The sequence below is a fragment of the Pteropus medius genome, unplaced genomic scaffold (assembly GCF_902729225.1).
Source record: "Pteropus medius unplaced genomic scaffold, Ma_sr-lr_union100, whole genome shotgun sequence".
Taxonomy (NCBI): domain Eukaryota; kingdom Metazoa; phylum Chordata; class Mammalia; order Chiroptera; family Pteropodidae; genus Pteropus; species Pteropus medius.
This window is the reverse complement of record NW_024356336.1, coordinates 1352465-1368355: the sequence shown is the minus strand read 5'-3', so window position 1 is coordinate 1368355 and position 15891 is coordinate 1352465. Positions and strand designations below refer to the sequence as shown.

General features: G+C 49.3%; 1 protein-coding gene across 5 annotated transcripts in view; it reads left to right on the top strand.

The window, feature by feature from the left end:
• Positions 1–15631, top strand: part of WSCD2 (WSC domain containing 2) — a 99424-nt gene extending 83793 nt beyond the window's left edge. For 3 of the 5 annotated variants that reach the window (XM_039861777.1, XM_039861775.1, XM_039861776.1), the window contains 2 exons: positions 7039–7239; positions 13506–15631. In XM_039861777.1, coding sequence (XP_039717711.1) covers positions 7039–7239; positions 13506–13858 — 554 coding nt within the window. In that variant the 3' untranslated portion in view covers positions 13859–15631. Of the gene's footprint in view, positions 1–718; positions 1813–7038; positions 7240–13505 lie in introns of those variants that run through there. The other 2 variants (XM_039861778.1, XM_039861779.1) reach the window with 2 other exon arrangements.
• Positions 15632–15891: the final 260 nt, after the last annotated feature.

The following is a 15891-nucleotide window of genomic DNA, read 5'->3' as shown; positions in this document are numbered from 1 at the left end:
AGGCTTAGAGAGGAGAAGTCACTTGCGCAGAGAGTCACACTGATCTTTTTCAGTGGGCTGATTGGGGATTGCACCCTAGCGTTTGCTGGTTTCAAAGTCCTCGCTCTTATTGCTCCACCACACAGGCAAGAAACTCCTGGGGTTTCTTACTGCAGAACTGTAAATCTTGGATGAAATGTCCATGGAGTGTGAAGCCCTCTTCCCGGCATGGCAGGGGATATCAGGGAAGAAGGAGCACTGCCTGGGAGGAGTTTGAGTCTCCATGTGGAGCAATTCTTGACTATGGGTCTTTGTGTCTGCAAACCAGATGATGACCACTTTTCAGCTGTGTGACTTCAAGCAAGTTACTATACCTCTCTGACCCTGTGTCATCATGCACGAATTAAAGATAACAGTATGTACCTGGTTGAGGATGTTGTGAGGACTAATGAGTTGATACATGCTTAGCACACAGTAAGTGTTCAATAAATGTAGGCTGTGAATACTATGGTCTGGGTGCCAGGTACTGGCCAGGAGAAGTTTGGTGTTGACAGAGAGACATCCCTGATCAGGAAAAGACAAGAATGGTGAACTTGGACAGGTCAAAGGATGGATTTGGCGAGCCTTAGAATTTTGACTTTTGCATGTTTATTAATTTTTAGTTTTGGCTTAAGCAATCATTTGTTGAATGCCTGTTGTACAGGAGGCTCCAGCTGACACTTTTATGTGCTTATACCAGGATTTGAACCCAGGCCTAAGCTGTCACCAGCACCTCTGCTCTTAACCACTAAGCCATGCTGGCTCTATGGGAACTGCTGGAAGGAGCCCAAGTACATTCCAGAATGTCTCTGGCATGTCCTGGGGAAGCAGCTGAGGAAGCAGGCTCAGAAAGCATCCTGTGGCTGATCCACGTTCTAACCTTCCTGGCTGTGGCAGCACCCCTATTCATGGAACCCTAGAATGTCACACATAGAAAGGTCCTTGAGGGTCATTTAGTTCAGTAGTTAGGTCTCATGTGTCAGTTCCAAGGAATCCTTGCTTTAGGATGATGTGTTAAGAAGGATTTTGAGGTTCTGTTCTCCCTTTGGAACAAAGTGCCTTAAATCTAGTAGTGATGCCTGTTGAGGGTGTAGAAGGGGGGAATGGTGGTCTACGTGCCAGGTCTTTGCCGTCTCTGATCTAACTCAACCTCCTAACTTCAGAGAAAGGGACACTGAATCTCGAGATGGAATTTTCAGTCTGAACTTTGTTACTTACCAGCCATGGAAACTTAGGCAAGATTCTTCACCTCTCTGAGCTTCAGTTTCCTCGTCTATAATATGGGGACGTCAATACCGAACTCAGAGAGATTTCGGGAAAGCATAGTAAGATAACGTGTGCGAGATAGTGTTTGATTCTGTGGAACAAAACATACATTATTTTTTAAATGACATGTAGCCAGGACAGTCAACTATTTTGTCAAAGTCAAAGGGGTTTGGTCTCTGGCCACTCATCAGAATCACCCAAGGAGCCTGTAAAGCCCTGAAGCCTGGGCTTCCCCGATACCATTTCCATCAGAATCTTGGGAGTGGCCAGGGCATCGGTATTTTTAAGAGCTCCCAGGTGATCAGCCCAAGAAGATCTCGATGCAAAGTATAAGTGAGACCCCTGGCCCTAGACTAGGAGCCCAGTAGTCTCGCCTCCAGACCCACAACATTCAAAAAACTGGTCTTTATCCTATATTTTCTATACGCAAGTCTTGGGGAATATCAAGAGTTGATAATTAATGGAATGAGGTGTTTGCTAAAATTTGAACAAGGGATGAGAGAAGAGAAGGAAGAAAGAAAGAAAAAGAAAAAGAAAAGAAAAAAAAAAAGAAAAAAGAAAGAAATAAGGCTCAGGCGGGAAGGCTGGAAGGCAGGGCTGGGGCTGGAAGGCTGGGGAAGGCAGGCGGGAAGGGAGAAGGAGGAAGGAAAATATCATATCCTCCAGCATAATCCTAAATCAGCTAATGCTCATCATTCTCTCTAGTCTCCCTGAAAATATAGGGGATTATGTGAGCTAACTAAAGTCTTCTGTTTCCCTGATAATGGGGCTCATCCTTCCTCTAGCCTGAACCTACAGAAAAATCATCCCTCCCTAAGTTCAGGGCTATGTCTGAGTCATAAATATAAAAAGGGATCTGCCTCCCAGTAGCATCAGTCAATCTGGCTAAGCCTCAAGTCCCTCCACCCTCACCTTTGCAGCTGAGACATACTTAACTTAATGAAATCCTCAAACCCTGGTGGGTCCTGGAACATGGGGGAGGGGGGATCATGGTGCCAGAGGGAGGGGTAACTGCTGTCCTCGATTTGCCCTCACTGGGTGGCAGTTTGCTGTTCCTTTCCTGCATCAGACTCCAGGCATAAGAGCCATTTGTAGTTGGACAACACACCAGACATTGACACCTGCTGTCTCCTCTCCCTGGGACATCAGTCCTGCCCCCACCCTGAACCCATACTCACCTGCCTGGAAACCTGCTTCTCCAGCCACAGGTCACATCCCCCTTTGCAATGTCTCTTGCAGATTTTGGTATCCTTCTCCTTTATCTCCCTTGTAACTGGGGTACTTCTTTATCATGGCCCTTATTATTATTCATGTATTCATGTCACTGTTAATAATACTAATAATTGTGGGCATGGATTGAATATCCACGATGGGTCCAGCACTGTGACAGGCGATTTGTATATTTTGTAACTCAGTCTTGGGTGGTGGGGGGGCAGGGGAGGCTGGGGAGGAGAGTGCCAATGGACAGGACTTACCAGAAGGACAAGGGAGTCTCTGCTTAGAGAAAGGGAGAGGCATGGTGTGAGCAGAAGACTAGACAAATGAGAAGGATAGTGACACAGCGTGATGGTGGTGATAATCAGTTTGATGGTGTTGGGCAGTGAAGGGAATGGGGGCTGGGGCATGGGGCAGGAGGGGCAGCCAGGACTGGACACAACAAAGCCCCTGGAATGCCCTTCTGAGAGCTGTGCACATTGTCCTGGGGGCGATGGGTGAGTGGAGGAGAGGGGAGTGGGGTATAGAGGATTTTAGGCAGAGAAGTGGTGTGAAATACCCCTCTGGCCACAGAGGTTGCATGGGGGACATCTAGCCTGCAGGGTCACCCCAGGGAGCAACAATGATGGGGAGAAGGGGACAGTGGTGAAGAGCATTTAGGAGGTCATTAATTAGAAGTGAGGGGGCCTCAGTGATGGGCCCAGAGCGGGGTGGTTTCTATATCAGCTGATGCTCGAGTGACTCTCACTGATTTATTTAAGCCCTTTAGAGTTTCTTCCCTAATCTCTGCTAACTAGGTAGAGAACTGGAGACACATACCTCCCTCTACTTGAGACCTCAGTTTCCTCCTCTGTAGCAAGCATGTGTCTTGTGGGTGCCCCCCGCCGCGGGGCCCTCCTAGGTCTGCAGGGCTGCCTGACATTCTCATCTCCCTCCATTTTCTCTGTAACCTTTTCTTCCTTCATCCTGGCAAAAGACCCAACCCACCAAAGGGCTGTTGAGGAAGGGGAAGGAAGGGAGGGAGTGAGGGAGGGAAGAACCCTTCCCTCCCAGAATCCAAGTGTCTGTCCCATTTGAGTTCTGCCTTCTCTTCCCCTGACCCAGGGAGGTTGGCTATTTGCAAAGCATGGTTTTCTCTGTGACTGTCCATCCACTCATCTGTCTCTTTCTGTCCATCTGTCTACCTGTCTCTCTCTCTCTCTCGATCTTTCTCTCTCTACCTCTGCCTTTCTGTGTGTCTCTCTGTCTCGTATGTATCTCTGTCTCCCTCTATTTCCCTGTCTTGTGTCTCTTTCGTTCTCTCCTTATTTTGTTTCTGTGTCTGTTTCTCTCTCCCTTCTACTCCCTTCCTTTGTCTCAACCATCCCTCTCTCCAGACATCTTTCTGTTTCTGGTCTCTTCTCTCTCCCTAGGCTTTATCTCCCTTCTCTGTCCCCCCTCCCCATCTTGGGGACCCCTCAGCCCTGAGTACAGGCTCTAGCTCTGTGGCCTGTCAGGTCTCAGAGCCTAGATCTCTGAGGAAGAAGGGACTGAGATAACACCCCAGAGTTAGGGAGAGCCCTTCTCCGCCCCTGGAGGCCCACAGACGGGGCAGGAGATTGATGAGGCAGCCTGTCAGTCCAGCTGACACAGGACAAGAATTTCTAAGGACTACCTCAAAACAAACTCTATTATTTCTAGAGGACTATCAGTCTCTGGGATGTCCATGTCCAGAGCCAGGAGTGGGCCTCTCCTACCCCAGTAAACTCCAGGCCCTGCAAAAATGTGGAGTCTCTGCCACTGCCCTTCTCTGTGCCTCAGTTTGCCTAATGGCAGAATGCATATAGGCAACTATAATATTGGGAGATGGGAGGAAGAGAAGGAGAAAATCTATCTTGTTCTTTCTGTGGTCTGAAACCACAAGGTCATTCCTCCAAATTCTAGGACAATTGTCCAGCCCCTAGAGTTTGAAGGTCATGTGGGTGCCCCAGACAAGCTGCTTTCTTGTGACCCTTCAAAGTAATGATTTAAATATTTCACATTTATGTACAGGAGGTGCTGGGTCCCGTGTAAGAGAAAAATAGAGAAGGGAGGCCACTGGAAATGGAGTTCAGCAATTCTGCCCTGGCCCTAAGCTTGCATCCCAGATTCTTGTGCATCCCTGATCCCCCCTAGAAGGACCTTCTTAGGGGACAGCTGAGCAACCATCTGTTGTTCCTCAGGCAAGCTTGTTTAATGTAGCTTCTCAAAGCCTGCTTTGTGGACATAAAACTCTCCTCTCCCTGGGAGACATTCTGCTAAATGGAATTTTTCTTACCTCCCTACATTTCCAATACTCTGTATAGACTAACTCCCCAAGCAACCAAAATCTAGAATCTGGAGCAAATTTTTTCCAATATTCCTAGTTTTTCTTTTTTTATCTTGATAAATACTGTGCTAGGTTGACTCCACCATGAAACAAAGAGAAGTGTGATTCTCACAATGCATGGAGCTGATTTACACGAGTTTGACCATTCTGCCGTGTATCTGACGATTTTTCTCCTCTGAGAATCTGTAGATTCCTGTGTACCTCCTTCTTGTGTTTTTCCATTGCTGTGCTCATGGTTAAATGGATTTTGGTGAAGGTAAAATGAAATCGTAAATGGGAAGTCCTTTGTCCGTGTCATGAAGAGCTCTACCAGTGGAACGCATGACAGCATGACATTAAATTGTATCCAGTGCCACCTTGTGGGTAAATGTCTGTGTCCCAAGCTCTCTCTCAAGCTGCCGTACCGCATTCCTCATTGCCCTCAGGAAGCAATTTTTCCCATGATTCTGTGCTTCCCATGGTCCTCAAAGATGGTGGGTTAACATTTTCTCATGAATATGGGCCAGTGTTAATTTGCAAGGCTAGGCTCATCCCTGCAACTTGGCTTGGCAATTCCCAGGATGCCATCTGACTCAGGAAACAGATTCCATTCCTGGCTCTTCTGCCCTGTGGCCCTGTGAGGGGGGCTGCACCTCTCCAAACCCAGATCTTCAGGAACAGGAGTAGGTATCATGCTAGCCTCACCTTAATCCACCTTAAAAGCCAGAGCACAATGCCTTAGAACTGTTGTGAGTGGGTAGGGAAGAAATTACTCTAGGATTGATGAAGCAGGGTTTTCCCCTGAGACTTGTTCTGCACTAGCTGCCATTTATTGAAACCTTACTACATGTCTCATTGATTTCTCACACCAGCCCTGTGAAGGAAAGCCGCATGGTTCCATTATACAAATGAGGAAACTGAGGCCCAAAGAGATGACATGATGTCCAGGATTACTCATTAGGAACACAGCCAGTATCTTGAAGAACTAGTACAATAATATTTCTCCTTGCCTTTCAAGATACTATCCAGATGCCTTAGCTCTCGGATGGTGAAGAACACAGTCTTGGTCATCTATATAGCTTGGGTTTCAATCTCGTCTCTGACTCTCACTAGTTCTGTAACTTGAGCAAGTTAGTTGATCTCTCTGTGCCTCAGTTTCTTTATCTTTAAAATTGAAGCTGCCTAATATATGTAAAGGGTTCAGCACAGGGTCGGTGCTATAGGAGCTTTCTCCATTCTCCAGCTATTCAGAACTTGCAGTTACTCAGCTTTTGAAATGAAAACTGAATCATGTCCCTTCTTCTTTTTGCTTAAATCATTTTAGGGGCTGCCCATTTTTTCTGGTCTAGGACTGAATTCCTCGTCGCATCCCCCATAACTCCCTCCAGCCTCACACTCCCCTCGTGCTTTCTGCTCTCACTTAGCAGTCACTTCTCTGTCACCCATCTCTTCCCACGGACCGTAGGATCTTTTCACCTGCTGTTCCCTCCACCATTCCCTTCTCTTTGGGGCTAGTAAAGTCCTCCTCAGCTAAGCATTTCTTCCCCCAGAACACCTTTCTGGATGCCGCCTGACTAGGTCAGTGATCTAGGTTAGGCTAGCTGGGCTGCTCAGCTCCAGGCTGCAGGTCAGACCCACATCTGTTCCATGTGTTTCTCACCATCTGGGACCAACAGCCCTCCAGGACATGTTCTCACAGTGATTGCGAAAGCACACAATAATAAAGAGACACATGTGATGCACCTTGAGATGTTGGCAGAGACCCACCTCCACCCTCATTCCACTGGCCTCAGCACGTCATATTGCCATGCCCAACATCAGTGGGGTGGGGTTATAGACTTCCCCTAAAGAGGAATCAATCATCCATCATCCAACACATCACTGTGAGGCCTCTCTCATAGCGCCCAAGTATGAATACTTCTCTCCAAAGCACTGACCAGGGCAGTGACTTTACATTCATTTGTGTCACTATTGGAATAATCTGGCTCTCAAAAACAGTAAGACCCATGGACCTTTTTGCAAATCATTTTATCCCCAGCTCTCAGCACAATGCCTGGCACATAAGAGGCGCTCAATAAATATGTGAGTAAACGAAAGAATTAATGAGTGAGCGAACATATGAGGAGTCCTGAGGTGGCTCAGAACGGGGTGGGGTGGACTTTTTGCCTTCCCCGATTCACCTGCCATGTCCCCCACCCTCTGACTGTGGGAAGGGTTTAAAGGTGAGCGGGACCACTGGCGCAGCGGGAGGACCATCTGCATCAAGACACACGAGAGCGGCCAGAAGGAGATCGAGGCCTTTGATGCCGCCATCCTGCTCATTCGCAACCCCTACAAGGCTCTCATGGCGGAGTTCAACCGCAAGTACGGTGGCCACATCGGCTTTGCTGCACATGCCCACTGGAAGGGCAAAGGTACTACTTGAGAGGGGAGGCACAGGGCCTTGGGGGGCAGGGGACAGTGCACTGAGCCAGTGCTGTCTCGGAATCCAGGCTGCATCCTGGCAGGCATGCGTGTGAGGCTGAGATTCCACTTCCTCAGCTTATATAGCCTGGGAGGTGCACTTCCCACGTCCCACCACACCCTCAAGCATCAGCCTTTGTTAGCTGGGCTTTTATGATAGCATAGTAGTGAAGGATGTGGGCCCTGAGAGCAAGATTACCTGGGACTTCGCTTGTCACATCTATAAAATAGGGGATGATAATGGGGCGGGGGAGAGCACTCTAAAAATTTAACCCTTTAAAGGCTGTAGATGGTACTCATGGAAATGGAGACCCTCATATGGGGTTGATTGTAGCAAGTTCAAGAGCCCTTTCCTGGGAGTCAGAAGACCTGAATCCAGCTGAGGCCAAGAGATCACTTACAGAGCATTATTTTAATGAAATTCTCAACAACTCTGGGCTGGGTTGGAAGGCTCAGAGAGGGTAAGTAACTTGCCCCAGGTCACACAGCTAGGAAGTGACAGTGACAGCCCCTGAGCACCGAACTTCATTAAAATGGTCTGAGGTTTGACTCTGACACTTATTAGCAGGTAATTACTGTGTCTTAAGGTGAGGTGGCAGCCCAGAGTAGTGGTGAGAACTTTTCTGACCCAGCTTCTGGCATCTTGGGTACACCTTTAGCTGCCCAGGATCTCGAAAGCCCATGTCAATTACCATCATCAGAGAATCACACCCAGGGGTATCCCCACAATTAACCCGTTTTGGGAGAGGCTAAGTCCAGGGAGGTAAAGGAACTTTTACTAGGAAATGGTGGACCTGGGGTTTGAACCCAGGGAATCTTGCTCCAGAGCTGACGCCCTTAACCACTGTGCTAACCTATGATGACAGGCCAGATGAAATATCAGTGGTTATAAATCACCCATCCCAGAGCCTCTGACTCCCAGCAGATGCTCTGTAAATGTGAGCCCCGCCCCCACCGCCACGTCATCCACCCTCCAGAAGCCAAGCTGTTCCAGCCTCAAGCCCAGAGGTGCTTCCTGCTCCTCCAAACCCTCCCCTTGGCTCCCAGCTGCTCCAAAGCCCCAGCCACCCCCCGACCCCCCAAAGAGGACCTGAGCATGGCGGGATGATGTTAACTCAGTGATTCACCAATCACACCCTAAACATTGATGTCATTGATTAAAACTCTTGGGTCTGCCTGACCAACTGTGCCCTGGGTTCCTTTCACTCAAGGGGCCTCATCTGTCTCTCCACTGCCTGGCTCCCCCTCTATGAGGGGGTGGAAGCTTGGACAGGTGGTGGCATTTGTTCTCTTGTTCCCAGGAGTGAAGAAGCCTCTGAATTATTTATTTGTAGAACAATTGGCAGTGAGCACTGGTCAGGGCCCGGCTGAGAAGTCTGCAGATGCAAATGGCAGGAGCTGGTCCCCTGAGCAGAGACTCTGCTTGTCAAGTTGGAAAGAACCTGGGAGATCACTGAACCCAGTGGTTCTCAGCCCCAGCTGCACAGCAGAACCATCAGAGCAGTATGGGAAAATCCCAGTGCCCAAGCTACACCCTGGACCATTACTGGAGCGGAGCCTGGGCATCTGTATTTTTCAAAGCTCCCAGCTGCTTCCAGTGTACAGGCAGGACCGAGAGCCACTGATTCATCCTCTGTTTATTAATGGAGAAACTGAGGCCCAGAAAGAGGCTGGCACTTGCCAAGGTCACTTGGACACGTAGTAGCAGGACTAGAACCCAGCTCTTCACTTCCCAGCCATTCTGCTGCCCCAAGTGAAAAAGGAGGGGACTCACTTGGGAAGCTCATGGGAAACCAGGCACTTGGCTTTCATTATCTCATTTAAACCCTCTAATTACCAAGGAGGTAAGGAAAGTGACCATAATCACCCTAACATTCCATTTCACAGGTGAGAAAACCATCCCAGCAAGGGAGCGAGTCACGTGACTGAGGACCCAGGTGTTGATGGAACTGGGATTCACACCCAGGCATCGGCTACTCTCTCCTTCCCCGGGGTGTCACTGACCCTCTGATGCACTCGGAGGTTCTCCCCTCCCGGCATGGCCCCTTGTCTCAGGTTCAGACAGTGTTAACTCCCAGGAGCTGCCTTGCCTCTTTTTCTTTACTCAAGACAACTGGGAGCTTTAAAACCAAAGATAAAGGAGGCATCAGGACGGCTGAGCCAAGAGGCTGCAGGGGGTGGGAGAGAGAGGGTTCTGGCATACACATTTCATAGTGGGGGTCCCCACATTATTCTGGAATGGGAGGCCTATCCCAGTGCCCCCTCCCAGGCCCAACCCAGGTCTTCAGGTGCTCTGTGAGAGCCTTCCCCAAAGAACCCAAGCCCCACAGTCACCCCTCAGCCCATTTCTCTCATTTGTGTTAACATCTGGCTCCTGTAAGCACTTAAGTTTGCTGGTACTTTAGGGCTCCTGCACCAGCAATGTCAATATCACTTGGAAACTAGTTAGAAATGCAAATTCTCAGGCCCCACCCCAGACCTTATGACTCGGAAACTCCTGGAGGGGGACTGGCAATCCCTCCAGGTGTTTCTGATGCACCCCCACCCTCCGTTGCAGAATCACTCCTTTAAATCCTCTATGTTCCAAGTGTGACCTGTGGACCAGCAGCACTGACTTTACCTGGGAGATTTTTAGAAAAGCAAACCTTAGGCCCCCATCCCCCACCTCCAGGCTTTACTGATCAGAATCTGCCTTTTAACAAGATTCCCCCTGAAGCTTTGTGTGCACTTGAATTTGAGAATTGCTTCTTTAGGAAGCCCTGGGCCTAGAACTGAGGATCTCTTCCAGAGCAGAGGTCACCCCATCACACTCCCAGTTATAGTTGAGTCAAAGCTCCTACAGTACCCCCCCACCTTGACTTTTGGTTCCGTAACGTTAATTTTACAATCTCCCTGGAGTGTGTCCAAAGCAAAGTTTTATGTGATATGATTACACAAGGTGAATTGTCCTGGATCTGTTTAATGAAACAGAGACTGTTTAATGATTCCATGGAGAATTAAGTACAGTTAAGCTATTAATCAGTCCCCAGTTCCTCCTCTGGACAGGAAGATGGAGCGAAGAGTGGCCAGCCCATGCCCTGCCCGGCCCACATGTGTGACAGTTCCAGTGGAACCAGCCCCTGTTACCGGTGGTCCGTGACTTGGTGTGCCTTTATCCCCCAATGTGAAGGCAACCATCAATCACTGGAAAACCTGAGCTAATCGAGGGCTTTTGTTTTTAATTTTTATTCTTCTCCTTTCCCATGAAGTAACTGAGGAGCTTCAAGTGGGGAATCCGTCCATGGTGGGTGGAGGGAGACCTCTGCTGCTGAAACAGCCTGGGTATCAAATGCGGTGCTGGAGGGAAGCTCTGACTAAAATGATGGAGCAAGTGGGGCATCTCAGAGAAGCTGGGGGCCAACATTAGGATTCATCGTAACAGGCACCAACATTTATCGAGCACCTCCCGTATCCCAGGCTCTGTGCTAGGGCCTTTCAAATCTGATTCTGTTCCATCTGCACTGCCTTTAGGATGCAGATCTTAGCACAATCACCATTTTGCAGGTGGGTAAACTGAGACTCGAGGAGATGGACTAAGGTCCCCGACGTCACACAGCAGATGTCGAGAGGAGCTGGGTTTTGAACGCTGGCAGTCTGACTTTAAAGTTATCTGTGAACAGACGCTGTGTCTTAGACAACGCCTGAAAATGAAGTGAGCAGTAGTAGACTAGAATCTGGAGCGAGAAGGGTGCCTGAGCTGATCAGATCAGGAGCTCTCAAAGGGTTTGCTGGGAGGGTGGAAGCCTGGCTCAGTCTGGGATAGGCATGGGTTTGATTCCTGCATTGGACGCCCACTGTGTGACCTTTGGCAAGTGGCTTCATGCCTCTAAGTCTCCTTTTCCCCGTGTGTAAAATCTGGCTAGTAATTCCTACTCTCTAGTCTTCTTGTGAGCGCTGTATGAGATAGTGCATGTGAAGTGCCCAACACAGCCCTGACACTCAGTAGGTGCTCAAGCAACATATGTTCCCATCCCAGGGAGGTTTGCAGTCAACAAGGATGCCATATCATCTCCATCCCACCTGCATCCACGGCTAGGGGCACCAGCCAGGGAATCCTGACCACCACGCAGAACGGCCCTTCCTTTTCCTTAGGACAACCCTGCAGCCTTCCTTCAGCAGCCACTTGAGATGGTCAGAAGTGGCCAAGCCTAGAAGTCCAGACCTGTGTGTCACTGGTTGTCCAAGTGTCATCTCCATTCACCTGGGCTTCTGCCATGGCAGCAGCAGGTATCCTGAATCACCAGGGATGCTGTGAGGTGACTCAGGAGTGGGGAAATTCTAAAAAGGGGTAAAACAGACTATACACATGCTAAATTTTTTTCTAATCACCCAGATACATCTGGTCTTAACCCATTAGAACAGTGTGGGCCCAATTAGCCAGATACATTGTAAATAACCTATTTTAAGGATAAAAAATATCCTTGTCACCAGCATAAATATTTCTCAAGCATCCATGGTGTTCCGGGGCACTGGAGGAGCAGGAGCCCCACCACAGATTCTGATGTGTTCTGAAAAGAAAGAAGAGTCCTTTATCACATCTCAGTGTGGTGGCAGTTGGGAATTTCAATTTAGTTCAGCAACCATTTATTGAGCCCCTGCTGGTTGTAAGGCAGTGGAAGGAAGTGGGGGTGAGGCTGCTGGTACCTGGGAATGATCGGGACCTGGAATCAGGCAGGCCTGGTCTGAATGGTGCTTCCTATCTGTGTGGCCTTGGGCAAGTCACCTCACCTCTCTGAGCCTCAGTTTCCTCAGCGGTGATAAGTGAACAGCAGTCCTTTCCTTTCAGGGTAATCGTTAGGATTAAATAAGATTGTGAGTACCCAGCAAGGGATGAGGATTTCATTATTAAGAACCAGCTGGGCTCCCCAGCCTAGCTTGGGAGACTCAGTGATGCTCATTCAGTCAACAACTCCTTCTGGATGGCGTGGGTGGTGTTGCCCGTGAAAATCAGTGGATCTGGCTTCCGGGTTTTGGAGCGCCTGCCCTGTGATTCTCCCTCCAGCGAGCACTCAGAAAAGAGGCTGCAATTTCTTTCACCATCCCCACCATCTTTTCTGGCCACCCACCCACCCATGCTGTAACCCAGGCTGCTTCTGTCAGAGTTTCAGCAGCACCAGGGGCTGGCTGGCTGTCTCTCTCAATTCCTCTGCAGGACTCCCCAAGGAATCTCCCGCATTCTATCATAGCCTGTCTTTCAAGTCAGACAATCCCAAACACACCTTCCCAATTTTGGTGACAATCCATCCTGTCATTTTACCATAGAAAGGTAACAAACAGCAGAAAGAAACAGTACATGATTCTTCAATAAAAAGTAAAGAAAGGTAGTACAGAAAGGTGGAAAGATGACAGTATAAAAAATCTGACTTAACTATGCCTAGCCCACAATGTGTTGGCGAGACAGATAACATATGTGGAGGGTACAGAGGGGACTGTGAAGTCCAGAGGAGGCACCGGACTGAGCCTGGGGAGTCGAGAAAGACAACATCTTACCTGAGACCAGAATAATCACAGTAATAATAATAGCCAGTGTATACTGAGCACCTACTGGGTATGGGCACCATACCAAAACCTTTATATGCTTTTTCTACTTACTCTGTACAATGGCCTTATTATTATACTCTAAGCAGATACTATTACTACACAGGACAAGTATTACTACACAGGATAACTTGATAGTGAAAACCCCAAACTTTGAAGCCAGACTGGATTCAAATCCTAGATCTTCCAGTTAGTAGCTGTGTGACCTTGAGCAAGTTACCTAACCTCTCTGTGCCTCAGTTTCCTCTTCTGTTAAATGAAGAAAATGATGAAACCTGCCTCATAGGGTCATTGAGAAGAATGAATGAATGAATAGCTACGTTAATACATTTATTATGCTGTATATTAATATAAATATATATTGAAATATCAAAAGTTAGTAACATACGTTTATATTGGTCTGTGCCTGGCATGTAGTGAGCACCCAACAGATGTTATTATTATCCTCAAAGAGAAGGAAGGGCTAAGAATGTTCCAGGCAGAAGCAGCAGCACCGAGGTGGGAGGAACTGGATGAGTCTGGAGATCTGCAAGGAGTAATGGCATTTTCAGCGCTGTGAATAACTGCAGCCCCTGCCAGCGCCACCTGACCTGCACACTTTGAGCCCCTCCGACTTAGCTGCCCCCTCCTCTCTCCACAGAGTGGCCAGAGTTTGTGAGGAACTATGCCCCGTGGTGGGCCACGCACACGCTGGACTGGCTCAAGTTCGGCAAGAAGGTGCTGGTGGTGCACTTTGAGGACCTGAAGCAGGACCTGTTCGTGCAGCTGGGCCGGATGGTCGGCCTGCTGGGTGTGACAGTCAGGGAGGACCGGCTGCTCTGTGTGGAGAGCCAGAAGGACGGCAACTTCAAGCGCTCCGGGCTCCGGAAGCTGGAGTATGACCCGTACACCGCCGACATGCAGAAGACCATCTCCGCCTACATCAAGATGGTGGACGCGGCCCTCAAAGGGAGGAACCTCACGGGCGTTCCCGACGACTACTACCCCAGATGACGTGTTGGGGGGTGGGGGGACCGGGCTGGGAGTCCTGACCAAGCAAGGGACTCAAGACCCTGGGGACGCCAACCCATCTGGCCTCTCTTTGGTATGGGGACAATCCATTTGGCTGCTGTTGGCCTGCAAGGAGTTTCCTGCATGACAAAGGAGGCTCAAGGGAAGAGATTGCCTGGGCACCCCCCACCTGCTCTCAGTCCCTTTTGGAGATGGAGGAGGCAACTGATTTGGGGGGTTCCAGCCACATGGGCCCTCTTCTGCCTCCCACATCCCTACCCCCGCCACTCTGGGTTCCCTTCTCCTTGTGGGAGGGAGGGCTCGTGGGTGTCCTGGAGACATGGGTGCCTCACCACAGGTGTTGAGGACCCTGATATAAGAGCTAAAGGGACTGTTGTAAAAAAGTAGCCCCAGATGCTCTTCTCTCCTGGGCTGTTTTTATGGCCTCCCCTTCTCTCCTCCGCCCCGGAAGCCTTGGCACCAAGGTTCGTCCAGGCCACTTCTGTTTGAAGAAAGATTTCTGGGAAGATTCTCTGTAGTCTTAGGTTTCTGACACGCTGTATGGGGTGGGAAAGCACTGGTGCTCACAGTAGATTAATTGGCACTACCATGTGGGGTCACTGGCATCATGGGCCCACCCCCAGGTCACACTGCTCCTGAGAAACAATCTGACTGCCTGCCCACTGCTAAGGCTGGAATTCTGCCCTTTTCTTCCCTTGCTGTATCTAGGAGGTGCCCTTGGGATCCTCGATCCCATTTCCAGGGTTCTTCAGGCACCAACAGTTATCCCACCAGGATGGCCATAGGCCACATGCAGAATCTGAGTAAAAATGAGAGCCCCAGTAACACATCTCTCCATTGTGGGGTCTGGCACATTGATCTTACACTGCCCTTCTGACCCCTTCCAATGGGTCTTTTGCTATCCAGGTGAGAGAGCAAGGGTGCTCCAAATCAGGGGGAACCAAACCCAGAAGAGACCCCCGACCATCGACCACCCCTTGATCACAATCCAATGGAGCCAGCTTTCCTTGGGGATCCTTTAAGGAATGAAATGAATGGGACGGCTCTTTATTTCCATACAAATGCTGCTCCCTTGATGCTGAGGCATCAAACCAAAGGATTCCTGAGGATCTGAATCCCTGATCATTGATCTTAGAAAGCATCTATCCAGGATCCCATCAATTTCCCCACCTTGGAGACCAGTGGCTTCGCCCCAAGCCCTCGCCTGCATTCCTATACCATTCCCCACCATGTAGATGCAAAAGCCATAGCTCACAGCTCTTTACTCTTCTGTCTGGAGCAGCCTCCCCACCACCCCAAGCAGCCTTTCTGAAGCCTTGGGGTGCAGGTAAATTCTCATTCCCAAATAGCCAAGAGACTATAGAGAAGGTGAGTGTAAAGAGATATATTTTTTTAAGAGGAATATGACTAATAATGTTCCACCTCTTGGAACCTGGCCATGCAAAGAGAGGGGCCCGGGAATCGGGCCTTCTGTTCTCCCCCTGACCCCCTCATCCGTAGGATTTGGGCCATCCCAGGGCCTAGCCAGGGGGCTCTGAATGTATTTTGTAACGTATTTCTTTCCCCTGGTCTAGTCTTCTCTCCAGAAGCAGCAGAGGGCGTGGCCTCCCCTCCCACTCAGAGGCCAGCTCTCTCTGGGAGCCTCTTGGTCCAAGACCTGGGCCAGTTCTTTGCTGGTGGTCACCTCAGGCCACAAGCCCCTGTCTGAAGATTCCTCAGGTCAACACCCTCAATAAAAGTGAGTTTTGTTGATAATTCTGCCAAGTGGTAGAGTATTGTGTGAGGCGAGTTCATATATGGGATGTTTTTCTGGTTGTGTGTGTGTGTGTGTGTGTGTGTCAGAGATAGAGAATGTTCTGGGGTTCACAATTGCTTTTGTGTCTGTGTAACTCTGTAACTGCCCGTCAAGGACTGTGTGCCTCGGTGTGTAAAATGGCCTCTATGTTCAGCTGCCTCTGTGTCATGAGACTGTATCCCCCATGCTGGTGTGATGATCGTCACATCACAATGTATCT